The following is an 11,211-nucleotide window of genomic DNA, read 5'->3' on the forward strand; positions in this document are numbered from 1 at the left end:
AGTAAAGCGTCGAGTTGAAAAACACATAATATTTGGCTAGGTTTCAGGCTTATAATGTTTACTAGATTACACAATTTCCTTTTTATTAAATCAAATAGGGTCGAACTTGACTAATGTTATATCTATATTATACCGTAGTAAATTAGTAATTGTTACTTTGCATATTACATGCATTTTCTCACCTATAAATGGACTTCTTCAAAATATCTAGAAAAATCATAACAAGTCTAATATTCAAAAACATTTACTCAATTTACTACGTAATTGTAGGTAACCACACCTCCAATAACTGACAAAGTAGAATAAAAATCAATAATACATCCAAAAGAAAAAGCAAAAAGATCCACAAGAAATTAAAAAATAAAAAAAATATCCTACACATTTCTACGTGTGAGCATATTAATGGCTATATCATGATAAGAAATATGTGCACAAAATTCACTCCCCAATCCACATTATTAATATCAAACTTTCTCCTTCCTATATTTCCTTTATCACAGTAATCAATTATCTCAAAAACTTGTTCAAAAAAGTAATAAGCTAAGAAAAACAAGTCTTTGAAAAAAAAATGGCTAGTATGAGTGTTTCTATGAGCCCAAAATTGTTGCTAGCCAATAAGCCTAGCAACAACTTTGAGTCACCAAAGTTATGTAACATGGTCACGTACATAAGAAAAAGTAACATGCATGCTAGCCGTTTGGTGGCGGTTCGAGCCGCACCGGATAAGCTTTCGGATAATGTGGAGAAGAGCATCAAGGAGGCTCAAGAGACGTGCTCGGATGACCCGGTCAGCAGCGAGTGTGTAGCGGCTTGGGACGTGGTGGAGGAAGTTAGTGCCGCGGCTAGCCATGCTAGGGACAAGGCTAAGGATAGTGATCCTCTTGAGGAGTTTTGCAAGGATAACCCTGAGACAGATGAATGCAAGACTTATGATAATTAATTATCACAAGTTTTTATTTTAAGTAATTTTATTTTGTTATTGTATACTTTATATATTTAATTTGCTCTAGTTGTTATTATTATTATAGGATGTTGTTGGGCTTATCTTGATGATCAATTAAATTATGCACGGGGTTATGTTATTATGTGATGAAATTAAGGGGCTCTAATGATCTATTTTATGCTCGAATTAAAAAGGGTAGGGGGAAGCTATTGTAACCCTTGAATCTTTGATATACATGATCATATTAATGTAAATGCATAAGAACTTCAATCCTGTGCTTGGTTTTTTTTTTTTTTTTTCAACACTTGCTTAGCTTGTTTTAATTTGCTTGATTTAAATTTATGTTTGAATTGCTAGAGTTTTCTGCTTTTTTTCAAGAGTAAAAAACTAGATTAATCTCTTAGATAAGAGAAAAAATTCAGCTCTTTCGTTTGTACAAATATTAAAGTCAAGTCTAAATCGAGCCAAGATGATCAATGAGAATGATGATGCCTAGAGTTAACTACGGTGTGTAATTGTGTATATGTAGATATTTAGACGAGTAGTTGGCTAATTATATATGATACTTATTGTTTAATTGGACCCTTACAGTAATGTACTCATATATCTGGATGAGAAAAATAGAATTAATTGATTTGCAAAGTATAAATCTCCGATTCATAAAAATAAAAAACATAAATCATAAACTTGTCATGATACGAGTATAATATACAACTAATTTTGAGACTCCAACCATCCGCTTAGGCCTTTGGTTGGAGTACCAAAATCGGATATAAACTCTTATCAATTACATCTAACATTAACTAGCATACGTAATAGTGTAATAATATTAATAAAAAGACTAATTTAGCAGTAGAACTTCAGTAACCTCGCGCATTCACAAGCTCAGCAATCAGAGTCTGCGGGACATCAGTAAACCCCTTGGCATACTCACAGACATCGCTAAGAAACTGATTGCGCAGTAGATTATGATCCGTACATCTATCATCGACGTAAATCCCAGTAGCTTCCTTCATAGTCTGAATGATGGCATCCTTAGACCCAATCTCATCACTCAACCTTGTCATCCGGACACTTTGAGCATTCAGTTTGCTCTCAAGTTGAGCAATGTACTGCTGTTTCCTTAGCCTTGATCGTCGAGCAGACTCTCTGTTCGACTGTGCTCGCCTTTGCTTCGCCTCCTCCTGCTGCATCTTCATCTCTGTCTAATACTATGAACAAGAGAGAATGAATTATACTGTATTGCTTCAAGAATATTGTAAAGGATAAATTTGGATTAGTACATGGATAATATGAAGCCTTAATTTATAGCCAAGTTTTTTTCTAAGGATTTTGATAAATTACCATAAAAAATTGGATTAAAATATGGATAAAATCTTAATGTTAGAATTATTCCGGTCGAATATATTTTTGACATTTTTAAACTTTTATGTTTGGTAAATTTATTAAGGTAGAATTAAGGAAACTATTTTGCAGATTTGGACAAATATTTCTCGGATGTGGATGAATTATGAATGTGTTAATTAATTGAACATAACTTTTTTTCACTTCGATGAATTTTATAAATCCTTCCTTATATACTCCAGGATAGACATGCTAGGGTGTTTATTATGTGGCACATATGCAAATCCTTCCTTAATCACTCTCGGAATATATCGAAAGGATGATATGCTAGGACGTTTAGTAATTTATTGTGTGGCGTGTTTTAACACATTATGTATCAACGTGTGCACGACACTCTTTGCCATGACTTACATGCTAATAAATTCGAAAATTGACACATGTAACAATAGACGTATAATAGCCACAATTAAATAAGAAAAATATGTAAATAACCTTAGGAAAAACAACAAAAAGGTGTGAAATAGGAGAGGTGTTTAGTTCCAAAGCAAAGAATATACATCGCATTTGTAATTTACTCTTCTACACTTGCATTATTCTGCATTCACAAAAATTTACTAAGGATTTGCATGGTGGGAGAGTTTGCTAACACTATTGTCATTTGTAATTAATACTTCGTATTAGTAGTATAGACACGGTAACAACATGCTTCTGAGGTCTGGTAACACTAAGGTACTTTGAAGAAATGCACACATTGATGTCATGGGTTTTATGCACACATTCACCTTTGCCCCTCGTATAACATATTAACATAAAAGTGATAGAACCACGATAACAAAAGTACAAAAACAATAGCGAAAATTGGCACATGGGCTTGACAAATGCACATAAAATCACAGCTTCAGCATGTCACTTGTGCAAGCATATCTCATAATATCAGCATTTCCAAACATTCACTATCACAAATGTAAAGGGTCACGTAGCTGAGATATCATTACAATTGGTAAATTAACATGCACCAGAAGAGATAAAGAAGGTCCAGAGCATCAAATAAAGGCACCTACTAATGATCCACCAAAAACAAGCTCGTACAAGGAAAGTCAGTCTTCACCATTGCCAGAGTTACCCGCCGCGAGCTTCTCTTCTAGTAGCATCATGAAGTAACTCAACATCAACTCCATCTGGTGGTAATTGAACATATCTCACAACTGAACCTCTAATAAAGCAGTTTCTCACTGATAACTGCAAAAATAAGTATAATTGTCAATTTCTGTAGCCAAAGGAATTTAAACTGATGGTTAAAAGCAAACAATTACTTCATCATTATCAGAGGCAAGCTCCCCCTCCCAACCAAGACTATCACCAGTGGTATGAAAGATCCAGATTAAGAACAGAATCCAAAGTGATCATACAATGAGAGATTATGAGATTAGCCAAAACCAGAAAGGGGTCTTGTTGCCAACTTCAGGGTCAATTTGTAAATGATTCAACCAAAAAAAGGGTAAGCTTTCATGGAAAATAATGGGAAAAAGTACATTGACTGACATTTGGCTTTAATTTCACAAGGCAAATGAAAAGCACAAAGAAGCTTTTACTAAATGTCCTATTCCCCTCAATCTGCCTAAGTTGATATCAGCCACAAATGAAAGAAATTAAAGTGATTTGAATACACATCCACAAAAATGGACAAGGATCTACTGAATACATCTAATCATCACCCTAGTAAATTGATCTTTACTTATAGAAGCTACTTCACATATATCTTAGTGAAGAGGGATTAGTTAGTAGTTACAACAGTAGACCTGCACATTTCCCCTCAATTCATGATATAGCAAAATACAGCACTATGGCAGTATAAAACTCCTTGATAATACCCATAATAGACTACTGAAGTAACTGAACCCACTCACATTGAATATGTCTTAAGCAGCGCCATAAAAACTAGTCAATACATGCTGAAGTAACCTTTGAGACAATTCTTCACAATCCCAAGGATAATTTAGACAGACAGAATTCTGAGATTACTCGCAAGAATGTTGGAATATGTCGACACAACCAGATATTCCAAAAGGCTCTACAACAACCTCCCCTACTTCCCTAATTCCACATACTTTCCAGTTTCTTACAAGTCTTGTTTAGTGAAATTGAGGTTCATGACATGACATCACAGTTGCATCAATATAAAAGTCAGTAATTGATATTTGATACTTGATAAGGAAGATGCTTATAAGGAGATAACAGTTTTCACTCGTCTAGAGCAGGCTCGGACTAAACCTATGATGCTCAGTTTCAGAAATGGATTTCCAACTCGAGTGGGATACGAAAACCAAGCGTGGAAATAAATTAATTTTTAAGCAGAGACATGGTTGAAGGTGCAAAAAATTCCAGATCTGGATACAGCTGCCAAAAATAAATATTATACACTATTTTCAGCTACAATCAATCCACCTCTTCATTTAAGGCTCAATTTGTTTTGGTGGAAAAAAATTTCATGGAAAATGATTTTCCTCTGTTTGTTTTGTTATAGTTTGGGGGAAAAAAATCCCATAAGTGAAGAATTATTTTTTAAAGAAGGAAAACCATTTTCCTTTTGTTAAGATGGTATGCCCCGTATTCCTCTTTACTCCTCATTTCTCTATTTTCTCTCCGCTACCCTTCCCCTCTTTTTGCTTCCATTCTTATTTACTTCAAAAGTTTTTTTAATAAACAAAGGAAAACCTTTTCACAATCATGTCCCATTGTTTAGAAAATAATCTTCCATGAAAAATGTTTTCCATCAAAATAAACGGAGCCAAAATGAAAAACTTGCTTATTATTTAGAGAAAGAAAGTACTTCACAGCAGAAAATGCAGCCACAGGACCTTTTCTGCATAAAATTCTCTCATTGACCAACAACCATCACCCCCCACCCACAACCAATGTGGTTAATGTCAGTACCACAAAGATGGTTAGCCATAAAAAGCCATTCCATTTCCATGCAAAATTATGGTCCAATTCCAACTGAAAGCAATTTATGATTTTTTTTTCCCAGAATAAATCTTCTTGAATTGCCAAAACAAAGAGTGAGAGAAAACCATGTCCTTTTTTCCTTCTCAGGTCCAACCAATATCCCAAGTCAGAACCCATGTAAAATTGTTTCAACACAAGTATGACAAAGGTGATCGGTAAATTTAAATCATGTCTCTTAACTAGCATATCTACTTCTTATCTATTAAGATACTTACAGTACAAGATCTGTGTATCTATGTTTAAAGGGGTGAACAGCCAACTCATAAAGTAGATTAGCCAACACCCTCTGTAGTTAACAGCTAAGAGAAGATAAAGATATAAAAGATCGTCAAGAGACCATTGGACAAAGGAGACTACTAAAGATAAAAATGATAGCAGCGTCTTCATGGGATGAGAAATCAAATGTGAACTCTACAGCTAATTATAACCATCAAGCACGGCAAATTGACTGGATAAGGGAAAGGTCTGAAACCATCTAAAGCATTCACCAATCCAAATAAAGTCAGTAGAGAGGTTTGGGGAATGTCAAAGCAAAATAGATGTAATGCGTATTCATCGCTGAAATCCATCTAGGGATAAAACAAGTTCAAAGGCTAAGCCGACTCTAGCATATATGAGTTTCACGCAGCCTAAAATACATCATTCAAACTAATGCATTCATATACAAATGTCTAAGGAAAAAGAAAATGAACGCAATATTTCATCCCTGATTAAAACCTATCAATAATTACTACGCAAAGTGAAAACTGAAGCAATAACAAATGTTAAGATCAAGAACAAAATATAAGCATTAGCTCCATATTCCTCACCCAAAATCATTGCCTCATTGATGAATAAAGTTTCAACAAACTCCATACAATCATATTAAAGGGTGCAAAAATTTCGAGGAAACAATGAAATGGTAGGGAGCAGGAGATACCATGTGAGGATACTTGTCTTGGTCAACAACCCTAGTGTTCTCCAGCTTGATATTGAGGTACTGATCAACAGAACGGAGGGTGCCCCTTATCGCGAGATCATTCTTCAGTTCCACAACCACTTCACGCCCCACGATTTCCTTGAAATACGAAAAGAATAGCTGCCAACACCAAAAATAAAGCATGGAGCTCGATTAAATTCATTCAGCAATATATGTTAGTCCAAAAGTATTGAATTACGAATAAAGATTACCATTTTCTACTACTTCGGTAGAGCTCTGAAAGTCTGAATGTGATACCAATCTGTAACCAAATTACTTTGTAAGTTCATAAAACAAAACCTAAATTGCTCGAAAAAATTGAAAAGGTATACATCCAAAAGACCATTTTCACCTAAATTGTTCACATTAATTAAGATTATAGAGAAAAAAAATGCATTTTCATAGTAAAGAAATGTATAAACAAAAGTCTGCAACGAAATATGATTTTAATTATCAAAGTAATAGTTCAATAATTCGAACCCTAAATTGAGTACACTGACAACTAAATTAACGAAACCCTAGATTGTGAAAATTCGATGATTAAAGAAGAGTATCTTACCTCAGAAACTGCTTCAATGGAGGAAAGAAAGCTCACAAGCCGCTTCAACGAAGAATTCAATGGAAGAGAGAGAGAAAAAGAGGGATACAGTGAAAAAACTACTAAACGAAGGGGCAATATTAAACGTTTGAGGGTTTTTCTTTTTAATTCACTTTTTTTAGGGGAGCTTGAGGAAACAAGGAAAAAGAAAGATAGCCTCAATTCATGGCTTGAACCAATGAGTCAAAATGGATCACTGAATCAGTTTAGACCAAGTCTAGTTTGGGTTTGGGTTTGCGTTATCTAAAATTATTGTATTTATGTAAGTCGAAATCTAATTTGGGATGATTTCAAAAAAAATAAAAAATATAAATTGGGATCACTTTTAGGTTAGGTTGAGTCAACTAAGTTATACACATCTTTATCTAAATCATTAGGTTATGAACATGAATCACAATGATTTTAGGAACTTACTATAATTACAACACGAGTAATTTGAAGAATTTACAAAAGTTTGGGTTTGTTCACATTTTCTGAACTGAACACAACTGATTGGAGCTGAATTCAACTGAAATGAATATTTTATGAGAGAAGGAAATTAGGATCTGAGCTTGAACTGAATAAAACTTATTGGAGCTGAAATGAACAAGCCCTTTATCTAATGCTAATTTGTTAAGTATCTTATCTCAATAAATGTAGCTGATGAATTTTGAATTGTTTTGGATCCTGGAGTAACAAACTTGCTCCTGTCACCTGATGTCAAAGCCACTTCTTATTTATAGCAATTATACGAAATTCTAGATATGAGTGATAGTCGAAATCCAATCACTTCAAGTAAAACCCTTTTGATCCCTTTAGTCAATTTAAGTTAAAGGTATTATCATATGAAAAAATCGTGAATAATACCTCTTTTTGTATCTTATTAATTCTTAGTACAATTCACATATTCCACTCTAATATGTTTCTAGTGTAAATGGGAAAAAAAAAATCATATTAATGAATTTGTGCATTCATAATAAAGTTAAAAACAAAAATCAATATCATCACTAAGCATATAAAAGGATATTCCTTTTCAAACCCTTTTAATTAGCTTTAAAGGCCAATCCACTATAAAGCTCTTCCACCTTAAAACTTTGTAATGGTGTGTATAAAGCTCTCTGTCCCCCTTCTCTTCATGTTTCCTCACCCTCTTAAGAAACCAAAAGTGGTCACAATAAAAAGCACACTTATGCTAAAAGAACAGAACACAAGATTGATGATCTTGTGGGCTAGTGGTGCTCTCCAGCAAAATACAACATTAGAATAAACCCTCAAAATACAACACTTGCCCTCAACATGTTACAAATTTATAGTACCTAATTCAAGTCCAAACCATGATAAATTATTTTAGAAATGCTCATAAAAATTGAATCTTTAAGAGGTTTAATTCTTTAAGAACTTTATTTGGCAAGGAAATGTGTCACGATTATAACTAAAAGGAAAAGTATTGTGTAGAACGGACTCATTCAATCAACAAACTTCAACTTTATTATTCCAACACAATCACCAATAGACTTGACTTGAATAAAAGGAGTAACAAACACATTACAATCAAAACCTAATAACAAACTAATTAACAACCACCAACACATTTAAGACTCTTAAATCACCAAAACCACAAATTTGACAAGCTACTAAAAAGCATCCCATCCACATAAAACAACAACAATCTTCTTCGCAATCGAAAACGAAATAATAAATCCCATCTTTCACCACCATTGATTGTTACTAAGCATTCGAGATTATCCTCGAAAACAGACACATTGATTTATCGTTAACATTGAAACACATTCGGGATTGTTTGAACGGGACAAGGGAGCTGCCACGGCTCAAGCAAAGTATCAGGAATCTCGGGGATATCCATGGCAAAACCGCTAGCATCCTGCATAAACTGAAGCACAGAATTCAGAGACCTTAATCGATCAGTTAATTCCATCATCTGAGCTCTCAAAACATTGTTTTCTGATTCAAAAGCAATGTAATGCTGTGTAACAACATCCGTCTTCTGAGCAATCTCAGAATTCTGAGATTTTAGCTGATTCACTTCTTTTAATAGCTCATCTAAATGCTGCTGCTTCTTCATCCTCGACCTTCGGGCCGATTCGCGGTTTGAAAGCATCCGTTTTCGCTTCCGTTCATCCATATTCGCGTACCTCGGATCAGAATCCGACCCGGAACTCACCGGCTGCGATTGCTGCATTATAAATCACACGAAATTTCTACTAAATTCGGAAAATCAGTTGTTTTCTTCGAAAAAAGATTTTTATTTGGGGAAATCGGAAATTAGGGTTAGGGTTTGACAAAATCTAAAAATCTAGAAAATAAACACCTAAATCTATGAAATTGAAACGATTAATTCATGAGAAAACGTAAAACCAATAGAGGAAAACAACTGAAAATGAATGGAGAATTCGGATCCTCCGCATCTGGATTTGGTAGCTCATATAGGCTCGAAAAACATTGAATTGAATTTCAAACCATACACTATATAATTGAAGAAACAAACCCTAGATCTAAAAAAACAAGAGCAAATTGAAAAAGAAAAGGGGAAGAAATTTGGGGAATTTATGAGAAAATTGAAGAAAGAGGAAAATTGGAAAAAGAGAGAGAAGATAAAGACTTATCTGGGAGAAGAAAACGCAAAGTATGCAATCAAAGCAAAGAAAGGAGGAAAGAAGGTTTTGTTAAGGGTTATAGCTCGGTTTTTATAGAATTTTCAAGGGCTTTTTTTTTTTTTTTTCCTGTTTTTCTTGGAAGCTGCTTATCCTATCCTATTATTTTATTTAGCTGTTAAGATCTGGCTGTCATCAAATTTTTACCCTTAATCTACAAGATATTTGCCTATTATATTAATTAATCTGATCTTATATAATCTTATTATGTACTGTATTCAGTTATTATTCTTATTAAAATTTGCCTTTATTTGAAAATTTTATATTACTCGACACGTATTTGTTTGGACAACTTTTTGTGATTAATTTCTTAAGTTTTTTTAAACTTTATCTCAATATTTTATAAGAAATATGGAGTACCTTTTAATGATACAAAATATTAATCATTGAATTTTTTTTCTACAAAATTGACTAAATGTATTTTAGATAAGATTGAGTCTAAATAAAAGTTCTATTTTTATTTTACTTCTGTTGGGAAATGAAGCATTCCTTTCCCTTGGTTTTTTTGTTTGGTCAACACAAATTATCTTCGCTAACAAGTTTCACGGAGCATTTGATATGGAATAATTATATTGGTTAAAATAGTATTGTACTTTGTATTAAGTTAGAAAAGTATGACAAAATCACGCGACATTCAATATAATTAATGTTAATTTTATTCTAATATTTTCACTTTTATTTATCTTATCTAACGTCCCTAGAACGTTCACTAGCTTTTGCCATTTATTTATAAAGGTGGAGCACATTGGAATTTATTTCTTTTATACAAAGTACTCGTACTATTTATGTCATTATGTGATGAGCTCATTAGGAGGGGCCATGGGTGTTAGGTGGGATAGAAATCTTCCATTGTGAGCAAGAAATATTAACAATAAGAATAAGAAATTTATTAAAAAAAATAAAAAAATTATTAAAAAAAAAAATAAAAAATTATTGGTATATTTGGCAAGTTTTGGCTGGCAAATGCCAAATGGTAATATAGCATGTTGTATGACGTCAGCTTTCGTGCTTGCATTACCGTATATTCTACTCCATATTCCTCTTTTCTTTCTTTTCTTTTCTATTTTTTTTTTTTTTTTTTTTTTTTTTTTTTTTTTTGGGTGAGAAAAAAAGGAACAAGGGGTGAATATTCCTTTTATTTATTGGTTTACTTTTCTTCATATACTCCATAAATTACGTATAAGTCTTCTTAATTAAACCTTTTAATTCAAATATAGTTCACATTTTGGACATGTTTATCTTTTGGTAATGATATATTTCTCCATTCTTTATTGATTATATTTTATTATTTCTTAAGTTGTAAAATACATGCTCTATATAATATTGATTTAGTTGAAGTTTTAGACCATAATTATCTCTATCTCTATCCTTATCAAGTTATCGCATAAGTTTCCTAATTCTCTATCTCTCTTATCTCGAGAGCATTGTGTATCCTCCTGTGTTGCAACTAAGAAAATGTAAAAAGAGTCATGTATTAGTAAAAGATGGTATATTTGCCTTAAAAAAAGGTAAAAGATGGTATATTGATATCGATATGGATTATTATATCCACTTAATAGAAAACATGTAGCTATTACAAAAATAGCGAAGTTTTACATATATAAGAGTCACATTACAACAATTTGGTAGTTGCAACCGTTTGATTAGAATATTTTCATACTTACACAATTCATTTGACAAGTTTAACACACCTGTATTATTTTTCACACTG

At 32.9% G+C, this 11,211-nt stretch overlaps 4 protein-coding genes across 4 annotated transcripts; 1 reads left to right on the top strand and 3 right to left on the bottom strand.

Moving 5' to 3' along the window:
- The first annotated feature begins 471 nt into the window (after positions 1-471).
- LOC110733044 (calvin cycle protein CP12-2, chloroplastic-like) lies at positions 472-1,216 on the top strand. Its single transcript, XM_021913063.1, has one exon. It carries the CDS (start codon positions 569-571, stop codon positions 938-940), a length of 372 nt encoding a protein of 123 aa, XP_021768755.1. The 5' UTR covers positions 472-568; the 3' UTR covers positions 941-1,216.
- Positions 1,217-1,803: 587 nt separating this feature from the next.
- On the bottom strand, positions 1,804-2,142 carry LOC110732923 (DNA-binding protein EMBP-1-like). Its single transcript, XM_021912908.1, has one exon. The coding sequence runs from the start codon at positions 2,140-2,142 to the stop codon at positions 1,804-1,806; it is 339 nt and encodes a 112-aa protein (XP_021768600.1).
- Positions 2,143-3,184: 1,042 nt separating this feature from the next.
- On the bottom strand, positions 3,185-7,129 carry LOC110733045 (sm-like protein LSM2). Its single transcript, XM_021913064.1, has 4 exons — positions 6,811-7,129; positions 6,464-6,513; positions 6,213-6,371; positions 3,185-3,526 (listed from the first exon to the last, which is right to left on the bottom strand). Exons 2-4 carry the CDS (start codon positions 6,464-6,466, stop codon positions 3,407-3,409), a joined length of 282 nt encoding a protein of 93 aa, XP_021768756.1. The 5' UTR covers positions 6,467-6,513; positions 6,811-7,129; the 3' UTR covers positions 3,185-3,406.
- A 1,164-nt stretch (positions 7,130-8,293) lies between these two features.
- On the bottom strand, positions 8,294-9,680 carry LOC110733043 (bZIP transcription factor 53-like). The gene has a single exon (XM_021913062.1). The coding sequence runs from the start codon at positions 9,026-9,028 to the stop codon at positions 8,603-8,605; it is 426 nt and encodes a 141-aa protein (XP_021768754.1). The 5' UTR covers positions 9,029-9,680; the 3' UTR covers positions 8,294-8,602.
- Between the last annotated feature and the right edge of the window lie 1,531 nt (positions 9,681-11,211).

This window comes from Chenopodium quinoa, unplaced genomic scaffold (assembly GCF_001683475.1).
Source record: "Chenopodium quinoa cultivar QQ74 unplaced genomic scaffold, ASM168347v1, whole genome shotgun sequence".
NCBI classification, from domain to species: Eukaryota; Viridiplantae; Streptophyta; class Magnoliopsida; order Caryophyllales; family Amaranthaceae; genus Chenopodium; species Chenopodium quinoa.

What these genes read in the sequence shown, in the direction of transcription:
- LOC110732923 (XM_021912908.1), bottom strand. Translation starts at nt 2,142, where the DNA reads ATGAAGATGCAGCAGGAGGAGGCGAAGCAAAGGCGAGCACAGTCGAAC.
- LOC110733045 (XM_021913064.1), bottom strand. An exon ending in AAGACAAGTATCCTCACATG is followed by an intron (nt 3,527 to 6,212) that starts GTATCTCCTGCT and finishes TTATTTTTGCAG; the next exon opens with TTATCAGTGAGAAACTGCTT.
- LOC110733043 (XM_021913062.1), bottom strand. Translation starts at nt 9,028, where the DNA reads ATGCAGCAATCGCAGCCGGTGAGTTCCGGGTCGGATTCTGATCCGAGG.
- LOC110733044 (XM_021913063.1), top strand. Translation starts at nt 569, where the DNA reads ATGGCTAGTATGAGTGTTTCTATGAGCCCAAAATTGTTGCTAGCCAAT.